Source organism: Piliocolobus tephrosceles, chromosome 2, assembly GCF_002776525.5.
Source record: "Piliocolobus tephrosceles isolate RC106 chromosome 2, ASM277652v3, whole genome shotgun sequence".
NCBI lineage: Eukaryota > Metazoa > Chordata > Mammalia > Primates > Cercopithecidae > Piliocolobus > Piliocolobus tephrosceles.
This window is the reverse complement of record NC_045435.1, coordinates 108127783-108149498: the sequence shown is the minus strand read 5'-3', so window position 1 is coordinate 108149498 and position 21716 is coordinate 108127783. Positions and strand designations below refer to the sequence as shown.

General features: G+C 37.2%; 1 protein-coding gene across 3 annotated transcripts in view; it reads left to right on the top strand.

Annotated features, from left to right (window-relative positions):
* Window positions 1-18627, top strand: part of KCNMB2 (potassium calcium-activated channel subfamily M regulatory beta subunit 2) — a 311021-nt gene extending 292394 nt beyond the window's left edge. Inside the window, exons 3-5 of one of the 3 annotated variants that reach the window (XM_023184816.2) lie at window positions 500-670; window positions 3081-3276; window positions 16846-18627. In XM_023184816.2, coding sequence (XP_023040584.1) covers window positions 500-670; window positions 3081-3276; window positions 16846-17130 — 652 coding nt within the window. In that variant the 3' untranslated portion in view covers window positions 17131-18627. The remainder of the gene's footprint in view (window positions 1-499; window positions 671-3080; window positions 3277-16845) is intronic. The other 2 variants (XM_023184815.3, XM_023184818.2) reach the window with 2 other exon arrangements.
* The last annotated feature ends 3089 nt before the right edge of the window (window positions 18628-21716 follow it).

The following is a 21716-nucleotide window of genomic DNA, read 5'->3' as shown; positions in this document are numbered from 1 at the left end:
ACCAAAATAACTTCTGCCTATCATTACTGAAGAGAAATGAAAGATTAATTTGATATATTCCAAGTATATGTTGCCATTTATTTGAATCAATGCTCCATTAGGTATTCCAAAATTATTTAAAAATCAATAATGATCAGCTTTGGGTTAAATGGTAAAGTCAACAAATCCAAAGCATCATTTTGAGGGTTGAGGGGATTGGTTTCTTTCTTTAGGATTAGATAGAACGAAAATTAATTTACAGTTAGACATTGGCCCCAGAGTAAAGAAGGAGGGCTTATTTCTGCTCAGGACTGGTACATGTACAGGCGTGCATGTGCTTGTGAGTGTGTGTGCATGCATGTGTGTACTTGTGTGGGAGGTAGTGGACACACAGTGAGGTCCAGCTGCATTGAGGCAGGTTTGGAGGGCCCTAGGAAGGCATGGACAGAAACTGACCTGCTCTCTAGGGGCATGCTGATTAACTAAACTTTATGTAAGACCATATTGTTTTCAACCTCAGAAATATTTACCAGAAAATCAGAGACCATGACCTCCTGGACAAAAGGAAAACAGTCACAGCACTGAAGGCAGGAGAGGACCGAGCCATTCTCCTGGGATTGGCCATGATGGTGTGCTCCATCATGATGTACTTTCTGCTGGGAATCACACTCCTGCGCTCATACATGCAGAGGTAATACCACCGGGAGGGTGGGACCCTGCTGTTTGTCTCCTCCTCCATCCTCCCCCATCACTTAGGCAACCCTAAGGTCATCTTCCTCGCCTTCTTTCCTGATAAGAATTTTGAGAAGTTCCTGGTAAATAATACTTTTCAATAATGTTATCTATTAATAATAATAAATATAGCTCTATGTATAACATGGATACCAGGTGTCAAAGACTTTTACTTGTTTAATTTTCACAATTACTCTATAAGGTAAGTATAAATATACTCATTATAAAAATGGCAAAACTGAGGCTAAAGAGAGATATGATTTCCTCAGTGTCTTACAGCTCTTACTTGTGGCAAAGCTAAGATTCAAGCCCACATCTCGCTTATTCCGAAGTCCCTATTCTTGCCACTTCACACTTCTGTCCGTTCCCCACCCTCCTCCCTTTTCCACCCCAACCAACCCCTCCATCACCTTCCACGTGAGTGGTTCTCAACTGCATAGTCCAACTTCCCCAGAAATTCTAAAAATGACAATACCCAGACCCCATCATCGTCACCCCAGAAGGTCAGATTTAATTGGTCTGGAGTGGGACCCAGTCAGCAGTATCCGTTAAAGCTCCCCAGGTGATTCTAATGGGACTTCTAGGCTGAGAAACACTGCTATGCATCTACTTTTAAAAATAACAGATTGTGAATCTTTTCATTTCAATATTTGCCATAGGTTTGTTGAATGGATAGGGAGGCAAATAAATTGTGAGACAGCACGTGTACTCTCACCCTCGGTAAGCCATGTGGTAAATCCCACCAGCATCTCCATAAACTGGACACTGTAAACACAGGCGAGCCCAGCCTTGATGTATCGAATGGGGGGAAGTCTCACAGCAGTTCAGCTTAAAGAAACAAGACCTTTTCTAATGAAAAATTGAGGTTTCAATCCAAAAGAAAATGAAACAATTTTGTGGCATTTGTTTCTCCATCTAAATTAATACTTTCATTTTAGAAGCAAAATCTAGCTGAAATACAGTAATTTGCTGAAATTAAGGCATCATCTTTCACATTTGTGGCTGCTCTGCTCTGTTTCTCTGATGGCCTTCAGCTGTGCTCATTTTCAATGAAAGTGCTGATGCCTCAGGCCCCAAGTGGTCGCTGATTCCAAAATGCTTTCAGATCTTCACATCTGCTTAGAACCATCAAAGATTTTTTCCTCAGTATGTAAGCAAAATGTGACCACCCACATTCCAGGAAAACACAATTTGCCACACCAAGGGAGGGGATCAGGTCTAGTATCCTGCTTCTGGAATAAAACTTCACACATGCAAAGGGGCAGGAAGCTGTGGATGCTTGTCTAGCAAAAGGAAAGGGTATTAATCTGCAAAGAAAACACGTTTCTCATTGCTGTGGTGATCAGCTTATACCCAAAACCAAACCGTTGATTGCTGGTGTGTTAATTCCTAATTACAAATGTTAATCTTGATCATAAAATTAAAGGTATATTAAAATGACAAGTTGACAAATGGGCAGCTGGATTCTTCCAGGTGAGAGGTAACAGGACACCTTTATTCATCCATTAGTCTGCATAAAAGAGTTTTTTTTTCCATTTTGTTTGTGGGGAGACAGCACAACACAATAGAATGAGCCTGTGCCTTAGAGAATTACAAGATTGGGTGGGATCACAGTTTCCATCACTTACTGCCTATATGTCCTTGCATATGTCATGGGATTTCTCAGTTTACTCACTTTTAAAAAGAAATTGCTACCCAACTTGCACAGTTGTTGAGAGAACAAAAGAAGGTATTATATATGAAGTACCAAATAGGGTAAAAGGAATGTGCAGCAAGTGACTGCTCATGATATAATGAAAGGGTTGAGTTATCCTTTTTCCCTTATTAGAAAGACCTTAAGGCATTCTGTCACTGTCCTTCCATCTGTCAAGCTGGACCACACAACCCTCCACTCCTTTGCCATCTCCCCCCTCCTTCTCCCTCACACCTTCTGTGCCTGCAAACGGGGCAGGGAAGGGATCTGGGATGTAGAAAGTACAAAGTAAAACATACAGAGGTAGGGGCTGGAGCATGTCAAGAAGCTGCCTACAATGTGTAAATACAGGGTGAGGACAGGTGATGATTTTAAAGCATGCTTCATGTTACCAGGGAGTTCAATAAGGGAGAAAAGAACTTAAGTCAAATACCAGAGAATGCCATATAAAATGGAAGTCATTGAAAACGTTCTCGCGTGTCCAAGTTTGTCTATGTTATATGGTAGTTTGCTTAAAGCTGTTCTATACGAAGGCCTAAACTTTACACAGATAGATCATATTAGAGATTTAGAAAAGATTTTTCAGCTTCAGGAGCTAAGAAATAATTCCCTCAGATGATGCCTTTCTCACTATTAGCTCTTGGGCCTGTGTTTACTCTCACCCCTTTCTCTGTAGCGTGTGGACCGAAGAGTCTCAATGCACCTTGCTGAATGCATCCATCACGGAAACATTTAATTGCTCCTTCAGCTGCGGTCCAGACTGCTGGAAACTTTCTCAGTACCCCTGCCTCCAGGTGTACGTTAACCTGACTTCTTCCGGGGAAAAGCTCCTCCTCTACCACACAGAAGAGACGATAAAAATCAATCAGAAGGTAGGAACTTGGCGCGCTGCATTTCAGTTACCCCACAGAGCTTCACACCAGGTTCTCTGCCTCTGAAGTTCCCCTTTGCCAGCATTTCAAAGGAAAATACTTCCAGGAAGCAGAGCCTGCCTCTTCCATTCAGAGAACTTGCTATGTGACTCTTGCCTAGAAAATATTTATTTTCTGTGCAAGTCGTGAGCAAATCATTCCTACATTTGTGGTAGTGCAGATTTAGCTTTCACTTCCATTTGAAAGGGTAAATATTAATATATCTTTACACAAATAGACTGAGTCTTTCAAAGCAACTATGCAGCTTAGAGATGTGCAAGACAAAACCATGTGTTTGTCCTGTACCTGGGAACCACCAGCTAAAGGTGTGTTCTGTTTGTCCATGGTCATTGTCATTCAGTTCTGTGACCTCAGGGATATAACTTAACCTTTCTGATCCTCAGCTTCCTTTTCTCTAAAAAGCAACAAATGGACACCTTGCAAGGTCCTTATGAAGATGGGACCTGAGCATATACAATGTTGAGCAGAGCATGCTACTTTCGACCCATGGTCACTGTGTGTGTGTGTGTGCGCGCGCGCACGCACACATGTGTGTGTTCTTCACATATGTCATATTCATAGAGGCCAAATTTTCCAGCACTAATATATTCAAGTCCACATGGTAGATATTCAACAAATGTGTATTTTATTAAAGTTTTACATAAAATTTACATTTATAAGGTCTGGAATGACCAGGAAGGTGTCAGCAGAACCAACTTGCCATTACAATTTTAAGTTAAATATATTGAGTTTTGGATTTGTGGTAACAATTAGATGTGCAGAATAATCTCATATGCCAAGACAACTCAATGCCACTCTTGGCTCTTATTACCAGGATAAACCCTTCTGACCTCTAATCTTTCTTGTAAAAGCTTTTCTTTTCATTAAATTGTCAGCATTTAAATGATATAGCTTATAGTTATTGAAAAAATGCAGTAGATTCAAAGTTCAATACTAGCACATAGAGAGTGAATAGGATTTCTTTCTGATATATCGACACAAAGTAAGGAAACCCACCTTGAACTTTTGTTGCAATAACTTAAAAGAATTCTTGCAAATATCTCTGAGGACTCAACATAATAAATATTTCAGAGAATGTTGTTTGAAAATGCTGGCTCTGATTTTCTTTCATTTGTAGTAGCCACAAATAATACCAGTCCCAGCGCTGTGCTGCAATATGTAAAGCCTAGCTCTCTCACAAAGTGTTTGTCTTTCAAGATCTTCGCTTAAGTCAGATTTTAAAATCAAAGCTGACCGGTAATGACAAATGCCTATAAAACCCTTGAACCTGAATAGGCATCAAAAAATGGGACATATTTTCATTTCCTCATTTTGACAATTTATCACTACAGCCCTGTGAATGCATTATTTAGGCTATAAATGGAGAGAGAAGCTACCAATAACTGTCCCAGTTATGTATTCAGGACTGGTATCTTACTTGCTCTCAGCATAACACTAGGTCATCATTTGGTTTATTGGTCCCACTATCTTGTTTTTTCAAGTAAATTATAACATAGAGAACTGTGCATGAAATGAAAAAGTACAGCTCAAGTATTACAAACAAATTCGTGACCACCATGTAACCACCATAAGGTTAAAGAAATACAACATTTTCTGTACCCCAAAAACACCCTACATGCCCCCTCTCAATAACTACAGGCTCTGCCTCCACCAAAGACAATAACTATCCTGACTGTTTATGGCAATTACTTTCTTACTTTTCTTTGTACTTTTATCACCTAGGGATATATCCTTAAACACTACATATTTTATTAATAGTTTTGCCTCATTTTTAAACATTACATAAATGGAATCACATAGAATACTTTCCTTTCTGTCTGTTTTTCTTCACATAGCATTATGTTTATTAGATTTATTCCATTTGGTTACAGTTCATTCATTTTCATTACTGTATCATATTCCATTGTATGAATATGTCTGTTTATTTATTCATTCTACTGCTGATGGACATTTTGAGTTGTGTAAGTTTGGGACTATCACAAGTAATTCTACCATGAACATTCTCATATATGTCTCTGGTGCACAAGCACACACACTTCCACAGGTATAAACCTGGGAATGGAATATTTAAATCATAGAGTATACATATCTTAAAATTAAGTAGATAATGCCAAGTAGTTTTCCAAAATGTATATGCCAATATACATTCTCTCCAACCCTGTGGGTATGAGAGTTCTTACTGCTCCAAATCTTTACCAACACTTGGTAACATCTGTAATTTTGATTTAGCTAATGTATATTTCCTCATGATTCTGATAGCTAATGTTATCAAGTGCCTTTTCATTTATTCATTGGCCATTTGGATATCCTTTTTGTGCAATGTCCATGCAAGTTGCTTGACCATTTTTCTATGGAATTGTTTCTTCTTTGCATTCAATATAGGAATCATTTAAACATGAACCTCTGTTGGTTATACGTGTTGCAAATATCTTCTCCCATTATGTGACTTTTTCACTCTCTGAATGTCTTTCAATGAAAGAAACTTCTAATTTCGGTGCAGCCAGATTTTGTCAACCTTTTTCTTTCTGTTCAGTGCTTTTGCTGTTCTGTTTAAGTCTTATACCCACCCTAATATCATAAAGTCATTCTCCTAAATGACATTCTAAGTGTATTATTGTTTTACCTTTCATGTATACAGTAAAATCTGACTGGAATTAATTTTTACATAGGGATCAAGTTTCTTTTTTGTTTGTTTGTTTGTTTTTTCATATGGACACCCACGTGCTCCAGTCCATTTTTGAAGAGATCACATTTTTCCTCATTGAATTATTTTTATAATCTCATTTCTTCCTCTATTTTATCAGAAGTTATCTATTCTGTTACTATTCTTTTTAAAGTCAAAAAATAACAGATGCTGGCGAGGTTGCAAAGAAAAGAGAATGTCTATCCACTGCTGGTGGGAATATAAACTGGTTCAGCCATTGTGGAAAGTAGTTTGGTGATTGCTCAGAGAACACAAAGCAGAGCTACCATTCGTCCCAGCAATCCCAGTATTGGGTATATACCCAGAAGAATACAAATTATTCTGCCACAAAGACACATGTACATATATGTTTATGGCAGCACTTCTCACAATAGCAAAGATGTGGAATCAACCTAAATAAATGCCCATCAACAGTGGAAAGGATTTTTTGCTTCTTTCTGGATACATACCTATCTTCTAATTCAGCAATTCTTTCCTCTGCAAATCAACTGTTAAACCCATCCATTGAGTGCTTAATTTCTCTTATGGTATTTTCAATTCTAGAATATCCAGCTGAGTCTTGTTTTATCATGTCCAGTTCTCTGCAATATTTTAATTATTGTCTTTTAAATCCTTCAACATAAAAAGTAAAATTATAGTTGTTATAAAATCTATTTTGATATCATCACTATTTGAAGCCCCTATGTACCTGTTCTGTTTTTGTTTTCTGTTGTTTGTTTTCATGTTGTCTTGTAATATCTGACTATTTTTATTAGGTTTCAGATATTATGTTTGCAAAATTTTTATAAAAAATAACTTTAATTCTAGGATAATGTTATAATGTCATCATTTCCAAAAATTATTTCCACTTGCTTCGCCAGCCACAAGCCATTCAGGATCACCTCATTCTGACTTTATAAATTGTGATACTCAAATCAGAACTGAAGTCCCTATGAGGACCTATCTTTCAGGCTGACTATTCTCCCAGGATGCAGCCCTTCAGAATCCCAACCCAAAGTGAATAGGGGAATTATCAAGACCCCAGCTTGATAGGCCCCCAATAATAATTCTTGCCCATAGCTCTGCAAGGCTGTCAAAAATGCCAGTTAATCTCCTAGGCTCTCACCCCCTCTTCTACAATCAGCAAATGCTCCCAGGGAAAAAGGCACCAAACATTTGGCTCACTTTCCTGGCCCAGTGATTCTTCACTTTCTGGAAAGCTACCCTCTGCTTTTCATCTGAAATATACACACTGAAAATACACGATTATCTCTATGTCAAAAGGTCATTAAACTGTCTTCATGCAAAATGAGAAATATTCAAGATAATTATGGCAAAACATAAAAAAATTTTCAATGTCAGCTCTCTTTTCTGTTATCCTTCCCAGGCTCACCAAAAATAATGGTCTCCCTCACAGTTACCAAGAAATGGGCATGGTTATATTATCAGGCGCTGCTGATAATAACTGTCCTGAGACAATAGGAGATGAAAGGATATTAGGCAATCTGTCTGCATTTTATTTTTACATTTTTACCCTCTCTCATATAGTTTTTCTTTAGCCTTTAAACCCAGTGACCAACCTCTTGTCAACATTATGACCAAAGCTGCTTAAGCTGATAAACTGTCATGCTCTCCTAGAGCCACTGGCTGACTAATGGGCCCTGGGAGCTACAAGAGGGCTCAAGGGTCCCTGCCTCCCTTGGCTACAAGGCTGTCACTAGCATCATAAAAAACAGCAGCTGAGTATTAATTCACTGTGGTTGTTGCTTGTGAATTCCTCAATGCCAATCTCCTTCAGGATTTTAAAACCTCTTTTCCTCACCAGGAATTCCCAAAACATGCCCCTGTGGTTTGTGGATAGATTTAAAATCTAGTTTGGTGCAGAAAAAAGGAAACTATATGCATTTTTTTGGTATATGGCATAATACTATATATCTGGTCTGATGATGTAGAAAAATCCCAATTCAGTTTCTCTTACTATACTCTCACAACACACTGCCAAATCCAGGCATGGGGGTCTTTTCCCCACATATAATGAAGGTGAGTTCAGAATAATAAAATAATTTTCCCAGAGTTACACATTCACTAACTAATTATGTCTGAATTAAAATCTAAGTCTTTTTACTTCATCATCCTTGCTCTTAAAGAGTAAAACATTAGAGCATCCCCTTGAGAGAATAAAGACAAGAGTTCTGAAAAATCCAAATTCTGTGAACTATTTATCCTTCTGATAGATATTTTGCTGAACAGGTGAGAATCTACATCATTCCATCCTGTTCCAAGAGGCACTTAGGATCAAGTAAGAAACAATGAGCAAAGAATAGAATTATCTGTAATCCACAGGTAAGATTAGGATTGTATATTCAGCACCAGTTTATGTAGAGTGGATATTAAACAGATATAAGCTTCCCCCGAAGGGGGGGGAAAAAAAAAAAAAAAAAAAGTAGGGGTTGGAGGTGGGGAATATGCCCTGAAATTTGGCATTTGACATCGCATAATTAGCATTTTAAATTTGAGATATTTCTTAGACATTTGCTGAAACTGCCAGCAGACCACAGATTCAGAAACACTTTTGTGATTGACAAAGTTTAGTCACTCCTTACCAAAGTTGAAATCTGGGAAAACTGAAGAGAGCACCTTTGTGTATAAGTAAAAGAAAGAATGTGCCAGAAAGAAGCTGATACTGAGCATCAAAAAGGAAAGCAGGGGGAAGGAAACTAATGCTTTTCAATTGCCAAGAGGGAGGTGCGTGGTGAAGACTCAAGGTCAGATTAAATATCTCCCTCACTTTAGGACTAATTGGATACATCAGAATCCTAGGGACTCAGTGGTTTAAGCTTTCTGGATATTGTCTAATCCCAAAGCTCCAAGAAGATTCTATCTCCTTAGTCAATTTCCTAGGTCTTTCAAGTTTCTTCTCTACTCCAAATCAAGCAGAAGTGCCATAATAGATATGAGACCTGTGGGCAAATATAGGAAGGGAAATCTCTCTGTAATGGGACCTTTGTCTCAATACTGAAAGAAACAGTCATGCATAGCAGTGTGAATTCTGTTTTCCTTTTCACTACTAAATACTTGGAACAGTCCACTTGCCAAAATCAAGCAGATACTAGATATTCAAACTAAACAAGTCTAAGGTAAACGTTGTAGGATCCACTTTTTTAAAAAGTGATGGTAAAGAGCATGAAGTCTCAAAAGGAGTGGGAAGAAATGAAGTCTCAATTTACTTTCTCAACTCATCTGTTTATCACTAATGTTCAAAAAATTCAAAAGTTGAAAATATATTTGTGAATCCAAAGCTACCACCTGGTGAACTATACATTCTTTGAACATTCAAGTTATGTCCTGTTCTCGGGCATAGAATGCAAAGTCTGGTACATTATATATGCTTAATAAATATGTGCATAATATTCATTATTTGAGACCACTAGAAAAAGTTCCATTGACTTTGGAACCAATAATATTTATGTTTCACATGAGCAGTGTTTTTTCACATTTTTGGTTTTTGTTTGTTGTTTGTTTACTTCATGGACATTGTGGGCTAGGACCTGGCTACTAAGGAGTTCTGACAGTACATTTGTAGCCTACCTCTATGATGGTACAGTCTTTATTGAAAAGCTTTCTAGCCACATTCTCATCCCATTTCATCACCCATCTGTGTGTGTTTTTTTTTTTTTTTCTGTTTCTCTCTGTACATTCTATATCGTTTATGTTTTTGTCACCTATATATAACATGCTACAGGGTGTATTGGAGACAACAAATATTGAATGGATTTTATTACATTTCTAACCCCATTTCAAAAATAAGATACTTCCCTCTTTATAAAAAGGCAAATGAAGAACACACCCTTCCCTTGAAGTGATCTGAGAAATTGATAGCTCCCTTCCTACCATCACAAGGAAAAGGAGGCTGACAGCGAGGTTATTCAGCCAAAAACACTCTCTTATTGCCTCATCCCTTCCCCACATCTTTTATTTTGAAGATAAAGGCATGTCACTCTTTGCTTCACACAAGCCTAGTAAGGCATGTCTGAGAAAAAGGCCAACAGGTAGTTTCTTAAAACTTCTGTCCATCATGAGAATAAAAATAACTGTTCTAAAGGATTCTGGAAGAGAGGCTAAGGAAAAAAAATTTAGTCAGTTCTCCAAAAATTGGAGAGCAGATGCAATTGCTGGACCTTCATGGCCCAGGTAAGGGAAAGGATGATCGGGAGACATAGACAGGACCCAAGGATTTTCAGCTGGGAAAGGAAAGAGCATGATCGTGGGTCCATCCCTGTGGTTTTCAGTACTAAGAGAAGTTTCTGTCTGTCAGGAATCTAAGGATTGGGAAAAGCAGTAAGATTTTATTAACAAAACTCAGGATTAAGAGAGATGTAAGTCTAAATCTTCCACTGAATGGCTGCTTCAGAGGTTTGATAGATTTATATAATCACATGTTAAGGCACAAAAGAAAAAATGACCTATAGCCATAGTAAAATATTAACATATTTTTATCAGTACTAAAATATATTGTATATATAACATTATTACTCATATGTTCTTTCTGTTAAATATCATACAGAGTCTAAAAGCTAAATCTTCCCCTTCCCACACCTCCCACCAAAAAAGAAAGATCTAAAAATGATAGATGTTTATTTTCTATCCAAATTACATTTTTCCAACTAAGTGTATATCTCACTTAGTAAAGTTTTGTTTATTGAAATGCATTCTATGTATTCGAAACCAAAGACATAAAAATGCCTTCTGAACACATGATAAAATCATAAGATGACTAAATCTTCACTCTAAATTCACACCTGCCTAAGAAACATACTCATGACTATTGTTTGAGCCACAGAAACAAAAACCTAGGCTCGTAGTGTAGAATTCAGCATAATGCAAATCTCCTAAGACAAAAAGGCAAGGGACATGAGATGACAGCCATTAAACAGGACTGCTTCTGTGAAAACCATGCAGCTAGTAATTTTGTTCTTCTTAGAGATTTCATAGTTTAGTATGTGATGCTTGATTGAAGACTTTTAGAAGACCATGTGGACAAATGTGAAATTCCAATAGAAAAACATGTTAATGAAAATTTATTGAGCCTTTACACATATTCATCATTTAATCCTCACAAAAAAAAAAAAAAAAAAAAAAACCCTGCCATGAAGGCTCTATTAATCCCATTATATAGATTTTAAAAATTTATTCTGAGAGGCCACATAACTTGCCTACAGTCACACAGTAACCAGATCTCCTGAGCACAAGTCAGGAGCTTGTTATACTACTCATACATTCATCATCACCAAAGGACTTAACACCAAAGGACTTATCAATAATAAAAGTAGATGACTGATTGACAAATAGTAGAATTTTCATTTTCAGGGACAGTTAATGGTCTAGTGACAGCTGGTTTATGTGTATGTTAAAAAAATGACAAGATGAGAAAGAGCTAAAAACACCAGGGGAGGCCGGGCACGTTGGCTCAAGCCTGTAATCCCAGCACTTTGGGAGGCCGAGACGGGCGGATCACGAGGTCAGGAGATCAAGACCATCCTGGCTAACACAGTGAAACCCCGTCTCTACTAAAAAAAATACAAAAAACTAGCCGGGCGAGGTGGCAGGCGCCTGTAGTCCCAGCTACTCTGGAGGCTGAGGCAGGAGAATGGCGTGAACCCGGGAGGCGGGGCTTGCAGTGAGCTGAGATCCGGCCACTGCACTCCAGCCTGGGCCATAGAGCCAGACTCCGTCTCAAAAAAAAAAACCACCAGGGGAGAGGACCTTTTCTCCACTGATATCTGCCTGTTGCTCATATGTGTACCACTGGCTCTGAGGTCCCACAATCAATCGAATATGGACCATGCCTCATCCATCCAGCCCACATGCATGTAATGAAAGTCCAATGACTTTCAACTGTAATTAGCAGCTCCTGTATTGCAGTTCTGCCAGATGGTCTCAATGGTAGTTTATATGAAGAATCTTACCTAGTGACAGAATTATTGCCATTTTTCTGACAAATGTTTATTTAAAAACATATATTTTTAAGCTGAATCAATTCACAAAAGCATAAGAAAAAGAAAAACTTCACTTTCAATGGAATGCCATTCTTACTGAGATCATTTCAATAACTTAGCACTGTTCACCACTGAAATTGCTACTATAAACTATCTTGGCACAGAAATATACAGATACCTGAAGCATTCATAATCTAAATTGGTTTGGTTTAAATTCAACCAGAAATGTTTTGTCTGTTATTTTTTAAATGCTTTGGTTCAAAAAACATTTCTAAAAACATTAAAGCAATGATCAGGGCATCTTTGAAGATGTCCATCTTTGAAGGACAAAAATTAAGGTATTCCCACACTGCCTTACACCCTTTTGATCCAGAGGCATCCAACTGGTAGGAAATTCGCTTCATGACAGTCAAAGTCCAGTTGTCATACTAAATTATAATTGACTGAAAAATTCTGCTTTCTTGGTGATACTTTCACCCCCTTAGTGCCTTGCTAGTACCAGGGAATTCTCTGCTTTACTCACCTATACAAATGTATTCACATTTATTCTTAGCTGGTTAAATTTTAAGGTGTCAACCAGACCTTGCTACAAGAACATCACATTAAACATGGTTTATGATAAATGCCAGCATGCTCATCCTTCATTCTTAACTAATCAAAGAACCTTCCTGCTGTTTATAGTCTAATAATTCAATGACTACAGCTCAGCGAAAAAAAAAAAAAAAAAAAAAAGCAAGGTGCCTGTGTGCCCACTGATAAAGTCTGGGGAAAGAGTAATTCAAATATATTTCATTAGCCAAAACTCTTTGTCTTTTAAATATTTTGTTCCTGGGAAATCTACTGGTCTAAATTTTTCTGAAATTTCAGGCTTCTACCCCAAGACCTGTATCAATGTACCTCAAAGCTCACCTTATCTGTGTCTCTGCATATAGTCATGGAGGTTGTGCATTGCACAGAGGTACTAATCACATTGTAAAAGTCATATATGTGAATATTTACAGTTACAATTTGTAAATTGGTAAATGACAGTAAGATGTGAGTTTTATAAATAAAATAAATTTATTAGGATAATTTTCCAACTGAAAATGATAATGTTTTGAAGAAGGAGCATAGTGTTTCAGCTCACACTAAAACACTCTATAGATAAGCAGTGATTCTGTCAGCCAATTTAATTCTGATAAATCAGATAAGTGAATCATTTGATTTTATATATATATATATGTATCAAGGGGCAGGACAGTAAAAAGTCTATTGAGAGGTTCTTACCAATAGAGAAGAGAGCCAAAAACCTAAACATCTCTCAGAAAAGCGATTTAAATCACTTTTTCCAAACTTAAAAAAAAAAGAAACCCTCATTATTGTATCAGTTTTGTCATGGCACATTTATAAACGAAGGAAAATAAGTCACAGAGATTTCCTCAGAGATAGCTTTTTATAATTAAAAATGTGTCCACCTATATCTAACATAAAATAAAAAGAAAAACTACAAGAAAGGTATTTAATTCCATCTGTATCTAGATAAGAAAGAGGAGAAAGGTAAGAGTGAACAGGAAGTGGAACAGAAAGATTTAAAGCCAGGTGGGAGTTGAGGGAAGGGCAAGGAAGGAGGAGATACAAAAGAAAACAGAATGCAAAGATATAAGTGTGTATTAATCTGTTTTCACATTGCTATAAAGAACAACTGAGACTGGATAATTTATAAAAGAAAAAGGCTTAGTTGACTCACAGTTCTGCATGTCTGGGGAGGCCTCAGGAAACTTATAATCATGATGGAAGGCAAAGGGGAAGCAAGGCATGTCTTCTCAGACTGGCAGGAGAGAGAGAACATGAGGGCGGGGGTGCTGCCAAACACTTTTAAACCATCACATCTCCATGAGAACTCACTCATTATCATGAGAATAGCATGGGGAAACCACCTCCATGATCCGGTCACCTCCCACCAGGTCCCTCTCTGACACCTGGAAATTACGATTTGAGATGAAACTTAGGTGGAGACACAGAGCCAAACCATATCATTCTGCCCCTGGCTCTTCCCAAATCTCATGTCCTCTCTTCCCAAATCTCATGTCCTTTATACATTTCAAAACCAATCATGCCTTCCCAACAGTCTCCCAAAGTCTTAAATCATTCCAGCATTAACTCAAAATTCCAAGTCCAAAGTCTCATCTGAGACAAGGCAAATCCCTTCCGCCTATGAGCCCGTAAAATCAAAACCAAGTTAGTTACTTCCAAGATACGATGGGGGTACAGTTGTTAGGTAAATAGATCCATTCTAAATAGGAGAAGTTGGCTAAAACAAAGGGACCACAGGCCCCATACAAGTCCAAAACCTAGCCAGGCAGTCATTAAATCTTAAAGTTCCAAAATAATCTCCTTTGACTCCATGTCTCACATTCAGGGCATGCTGATACAAGAGGTGGGTTCCCAAGGCCTTGGGCAGCTTCGCCCTGTGGTGTGGTTCTGCAGGGTACAGCCCCTGCAGTTGCTTTCCCAGGCTGACTCTGAGTGCCTATGGCTTTTCTATGCACACGGTGCAAGCTGTCGGTGAATCTATCCTTCTGGGGTCTGAAGGACAGTGGCCCTCTTCTAACAGCTCCACTAGGCAGTGCCCCAGTGGGGATTCTGTGTGGGGACTCCAACCCCACATTTCCCTTCTGCACTGCCCTACCAGAGGTTCTCCATGAGGGCTCCACTCCTACATCAGAATTCTGCCTGGACACCCAGGCATTTCTATATATCCTGTGAAATCTAGGTGGAAGTTCCAAAACCTTAACTCTTATCTTTTGCACACCTGCAGTCCCAACAATACCTAGAAGCTGCCAAGGTTTGGGGTTTACACCCTCTGAAGCAATGGCCTGAGCTGTACATTGACCCCTTATAGCCACAGCTGGAGCAGCTAGAAAACAGGGCACCAAGTTGCAAGGCAGCATAGAGCAGCAGGGCCCTAGGCCATTTTTCCCTCCCATGCCTCCAGGCCTGTGATGGGAAGGGCTGCTACAAAAATCTCTGACATACCTAGGGACATTTTCCCCATTGTGTTGGCTATTAACATTCAGCTCCTCATTACTTATGCCAATTTCTGCAGGAGGTTTGAATTTCTCCCCAGAAAATGGGTTTTTGTTTTCTACCAACATGGTCAGGCTGCACATTTTCCAAACTTTTATGCTTTTAAACATAAGCTCCAATTTCAAATCATCTATTTGTGAATGCATATAACTGCACATTTCAGGAAAAGCCAGGTCACCTCTTGAATGCTTTGCTGGTTAGAAATTTCTTCTGTCAGATATCCTAATTCATCTCTCTCAAGTTCAAAGTTCCACAGATTTCTATGACAGGGGCAAAATGCTGCTAATCTCTTTGCTAAAGCATGACTAGCACAACCTCTGCTCCAGTTCCCAGTAAGTTTCTCATCTCCATCTGAGACTACCTCAGTCTGGACTTCTTTGTTCATATCACTATTAGCATTTTGGTCAAACCATTCAACAAATCTCTAGGAAGTTCCAAATTTTCCCTCATCTTCCTGTCTTCTTCTGAGTCCTCCAAACTGTTCCAACCTCTGTCTGTTACCCAGTTCCAAAGTTGCTTCCACATTTTCAAGTTATCTTTATAGCAATACCCCACTGGCCTGATACCAATTCTCTGTATTAGCCTATTTTCACACTGCTACAAAGACACTACCTGAGACTGGGTAATTTATAAATGAAAAAGGTTTAATTAACTCACAGTTCCACATGGCTGGGAAGGCCTCAGGGAACTTACAATCATGGGAGAAAATGAAGGAGAAGCAAGGCACATCTTCTCATGGGGGCAAGCAAGAGAGAGAACATGAGGGAAGAACTGCCAGACAGTTTTAAACCATCTAATCTCGTGAGAACTTACTCACTATCATAAGAACAGCATGGGGGAAACTGCCCCCATGATCCAATCACCTCCCAGCAGGTCCCTCTCCTGACACATGGGATTACAATTCAAGTGAGATTTTGGGTGGGGACACAGAGCCAAACCATATCAAAGTGTGTAGAAATAAAGAGAGGAGAGACATGTAAAAGAGGTAGCCAAAGAAAAGAGAGGTGAAAAGATCAAAAGAAAGGTAGCATAAGTTCTCAGGTGAGTGGTGATTAAAGAACTGTTTTATTCTTCCTTGGCTTATAGGAAAAGCTGTTTTATTTTTCCTTGGCTTATAGGAAAAGCTACTTTGGCATGCTAAATGGGTCTGACCCACTCATCTCAGCTCTTTAACTATTCAATATTCCTACACATTACAGATTTCTTTTTCAGTAATTCAACAGAAGTGTAGCTGTTTTTTTTTATGACAGTTGCAAGGTAACCAAATAAAATGAAGCCAAGAAAAAAAGATAAGAGTAAACTACTTTCCCCGAGAGAACTTTTATGTTGTGTGGACAGATGTGGACAGACAAAATGATGGCAGAGTTGACATTCTGATTCCAAAAAGAAGTATGTTCAATAGAAAATAATTAAAACCTATCATACCTGGCTATGGCAAAAAGAATCCTGGGAATCATTTAATTTATTTTACGTATGCAACATGGAATGATTAAATCAAGCTATTTAGCATATCTATCATTTTATTTCAATCAATAAATAGTATGTGGGTGAGCAATCAAGGGACATCTTGGTCAGATACCTTAAAACATTGTTTTAATCAATGTGTTATTTATTAGGGTTTCCCAAGGCACCAGTTTGAATATGAAAAGAATAACCACCATGGTTATTTCACAGATCACCAATTTGAACACAATACTCCAACCCCCCCTAGAGTCTGAAACACACAGAATATCTTCTAGTAACAGTTTATCTTATTCTCCACAGTGCTCCTATATACCTAAGTGTGGAAAAAATTTTGAAGAATCCATGTCCCTGGTGAATGTTGTCATGGAAAACTTCAGGAAGTATCAACACTTTTCCTGCTATTCTGACCCAGAAGGAAACCAGAAGAGTGTTATCCTAACCAAACTCTACAGTTCCAACGTGCTGTTCCATTCACTCTTCTGGCCAACCTGTATGATGGCTGGGGGCGTTGCAATTGTTGCCATGGTGAAACTTACACAGTACCTCTCCCTACTCTGTGAGAGGATCCAACGGATCAATAGATAAATGCAAAAGTGGATAAAATAATTTTTGTTAAAGCTCAAATACTGTTTTCTTCCATTCTTCACCAAAGAACCTTAAGTTTGTAATGTGCAGTCTGTTATGAGTTCCCTAATATATTCTTATATGTAGAGCAATAATGCAAAAGCTGTTCTATATGCAAACATAATGTCTTTATTATTCAAGAGAATAAATAACTGTTTTGTGTTGGTTGGTGGTTTTCATAATCTCATTTCTGTACTGGAACTAGTACTTTCTTCTCTCATTCTGCCAATATAGGGCTCAGTTATTCATTTGCCAAGCTTTGTGGAGGAATGTAGGTGACATCAATGTGAAAAGTCTGTGTTCTGAGTTGTCAGATCTCTTGAAGACAATATTTTTCATCACTCATTGTTTACTAAAGCTACAGCCAAAAATATTTTTCTTTTCTTATTCTAAACTGAGCCCTATAGCAAGAAAAGGGACCAGATTTCCTAATTAAAGGAAGTTAGGTACTTTCCTTGTATTTTTTACCATATCACTGTAAAGAAGAGGGGAAACCCAGCCAGCTACTTTTTTTCATCACTTTTTATTCATAACTTCAGATTTTTAAAATTAATTTCCAAAATATAAGCTGTTTTCATTAGCCAATTCTATAATATCTTCCTGTGATTTATGTAGAAAATGAACAGACCCCTTTTCCATTTAAGACCCTTCTACTGTGTGAAGAGATGATGATACCTACAAGGAGTATCATTACCTGTGAGTTGACTGAATATTAGTAGGTGCTCCATTACAATCCAGAAAAGCCTGTGTTACTGATACTTGTGTGGAAATCTTTATTTCATTTCAATTTACCTGTTAGATGGTAAAATTAAGATGCTACTTGCTGGTAAAAATTGGTGGACTGGTTTCAATGGGTAAATCTGTTGTGGCAAATTAACGTGTTGGAAAATTGCTCTTTGGGAATTTGTGTTTAAGTTAATGAATGTGTAGTATCTCCTTCTGACAAGTGTTCCCTATTGGGATTTTTAAAGCTATGTGCACAGAATATTAGTCTCTTCTACATGTTTTATTTTTCTATTTACAACTCCCTTTTTTGTTGTTATATTTTATACACAGAATAGATCTTTTTTCTAACACATATTTGAACTGAATAACAGACTTAAAGAAAGCCTTTGTTCATATTACTATTTACTTATTGTGTTTGGGGGAAAATATAAGGGATTGATTTTAAATAAAAAACATTCCATCTTTCATTTAATATCAATATCAAAAGAAGACGACAAACATCTATCTTTCTCATCTATATTTAAGTACCTTTTTGTAATGTAGTATCAAAGTATTTTAGGTATTGCAAAATTTTACAAATCATTTGTGGAATGAATGGTAAAACTAATCTGATGAAGTGGAAAATTATTCTGCAATATTGTAATTCATAGTTTGACTTTTCATAAGCAAATAAATCCCTAGGATGTAATCAGGACTTCAAATGTGTAATTAAAATTTCTTTTAAAAAATCTATTAAATTGCAAGATTTGAATACTTCTTGCATTCTGAGCTGACCAGCCCATGTTAGTCCAAAAATTTGTATTTCACTACCTTTAAAAATATTTTGAGTGATGACAAAGAAAGTTTCTTTTTTTAACACCCAAACACATACACATAATGTTGTGACCATTTGAAAAATAGGATGAAAAATTCTTTTATTTCTACTCTACTTTAAAACATATAATTCTGAAGATACTAAAGAATTACTTGAGACTATAGAGCTGAAAATGTGCAGTCTTTAATGTTTTTTAGGCTTCCCTTCAAGTGATCCAAGGGTGAAATATATGTGAGTGAAATTATCAGATGGGTTATTTTATTCTTACTTAACTCTGAATTTTTATTAAAAATTCCCAAATAATTTTTAAGATAACAATGTAGAAATTTTTAAATAATGACACCAAAAAGAGATTAACTGGTGCCTTCTAAAATCCCAATACAGCAACAGCCTCTTCAAGAAATTTAGACATATACACAATTAATGCTTATTATTAAAAGAGAAAGATCTGGGAGTAATGATGTTTTAAATGCTTTGCACATGTTAACTAATTCAATCATGTAACAACTCTATTGGAGGAGGTATTATTATTATCTCATCCTACAGATGAAAATGTTCAAGCTAAGAGATGTTAAAGAATTTTCCCAAGGCTATACACATACTAAGATGGTGAAGATGTAAGAAAATAGTCTGTAACTTTCCTGCTATGGTGACCATTTCCATGACTTTGGCATATTTTAGATAACAGTGGGGGAATCTGAGGCTTTGACAAAATTATAGGAGTGAAGAAAAAGCATTGAACTGGAAGTCAAAGACTTCATTGGAGATATGGTGACTAGATGACTTTAAGTTCTCAATTAGTCCTTTGACTTCTTTGACTATAAAATTAGGAGATGAGGTTAGCTGATCATCATGGTCCCTTTTAACACTAACATTCCATCCTAGATATGTGGAAGGAGGAATGAATACCATTTGCTAACCTTCGGAGCACAGGTCTGATCCTCAAACAGAATCTGTATATATTAATCTATGGATTAAAAAACAGCTTTTCTATTGATATTGCTAGTACGTCTTTCATTTTTAAGTTCTAAAGCTGTATTTCCGTCTGCTAGAAGCAGAGCTCTGATCTCCGTATTATTCATCAAGAATGACTTCCCTAAAGGGTATGAAAGTTTACACTTTCAAATCACTTTCATTATCCAATTGGCGCATCTCATCTAAAACTTTATTGATTTCAGATTCTCTGAGTTGTAATTGTATTAAAATCCAGAAATGGTAAATGTACCAATGATTGCTTGCAAATAGCTATAATAAAATATATGATTCTGTAGAAAGCTACTGGCAAAACACTAGCTGATGGTAATGACAGTGTAGGCAATCATAAAATACCTCTTCTGTAGACCACGTGACATTTAGAGTTCCAGCAGGCTACCCTTTCCCATTGCTGTGAATGACCATGCTGACCATGCTGTGAATGCATGGCATTTATAAAGCAAATATTATTTTCAGGATGTCAAGCCATAAATTTCTTACCACATTTCTGTGGGTGAAACAATACTGTAATCATTCCACTGGCATTAAAAGTGAGGCCAGCAGGATAGCAAAAACAATATGAGTAATTCACTCAAGTGAGTTAAAACAATAATTTTAAAGCAATGGTTTGTTATAATACAAGCATAGTTAAATTTCCTCTCTCCTCCACCAAAACACTGAAATGAACAATGTTTAAGTAAGGTGGTTCTCATTGTCCATATAAGGAAGAAGGTATGATTAAAGGGTAGACACTGTTCCTTCTCTTCTTAACTTCTGCTCTTTTCTCTCTCCCTTGTAAAATAATGTAGTAAGAACAGTCACAGTTCTACAATAACCACTTTGATGTGTGGATCATGTAGGAAAGTAAACTCAAGAAAGAATTTCAGGACTCCCCTGAAAAGTTTGCCAGCACGATAAGCACAGCAGAACTGAAGAAATAACTTTTATGTTGAATCTGTCCCACCTTTCCATATTTGAAGTAACTATAAGAAATAATACAAAGTATACAACACTGCCTTATATTTTAAGAATATCTTTGTAATCTACTAGAAGGCTCAACAAACACACATGAAAAAAAATAGAGAACAATTAGGTATCTAATCCACATGGGTGGGGATAATATTTACAAAGTATCGATATGGGGCTTAAATGGTTTCTGTATGTCAATATCAAGCATTGTATACAGCATATAATAGACATACTAGTAATAATAGTAGTTATTATAATTAATAATAAAGGTACAAGTGGTATTAGTATACCCACTAGTAGTATATAGTCTCTTGGAGCTAGAATAGCTCTAAAATGTCATTTTGCCCAAAACGCACATCAATAAATTCCTTCCATAAGATTTTAAGCAGGAATCATCTAGCAATATAAATGATTACTACCTGAATCCTGCCAGTGATGGGATAGGTCACCACTTAATGCTAAAATGTTTTCCTCATAACAAGTTGAACTCTGTCTCCCTGTGATATCTACCAACCAAATCCACACAATAAAATCAATACTCCTGCACTGACTTATTTTATTAGCGTTATTTTATTGAAATGAAGGAGGGGATGGGGAAGAGCAATTTCCATTTGTCTCAAACTTAAGACCAAGAAAAGTAACCCATTCAGACAGAATTATGACATAAAGGGAAATTTATGAAGGTAGCACAAAGGGCATCCATTTTAAAAGTTAAGAATGTATCCATTAGAACCTAAATATTCATGTATGAGTTAAACTGATGAACTAGCTAACTCCTTCTGATGTCTATGTCAGTTTTAATCCTGCACCATCTCTTAAGTATGATTTGGCCTTCTGAAATGTAACACTGCTGAAACTCTACAATATGTTCTAATTCAATCTGATAACAACCAGACTCATATTAGTTGAGAGCACAGCTGTGCTCCTAACAAAATATTACTACAATTGCCGTGGGTTTGTCTTGGTTAAGGTGCTATGAATTCTGCACTGCCATGCCAAAGTATTGGAAGAAAATGTCAGTCTGTGAATTCCAGTTGTGACTTTGTGATAAGTGTCTCATTTAGGT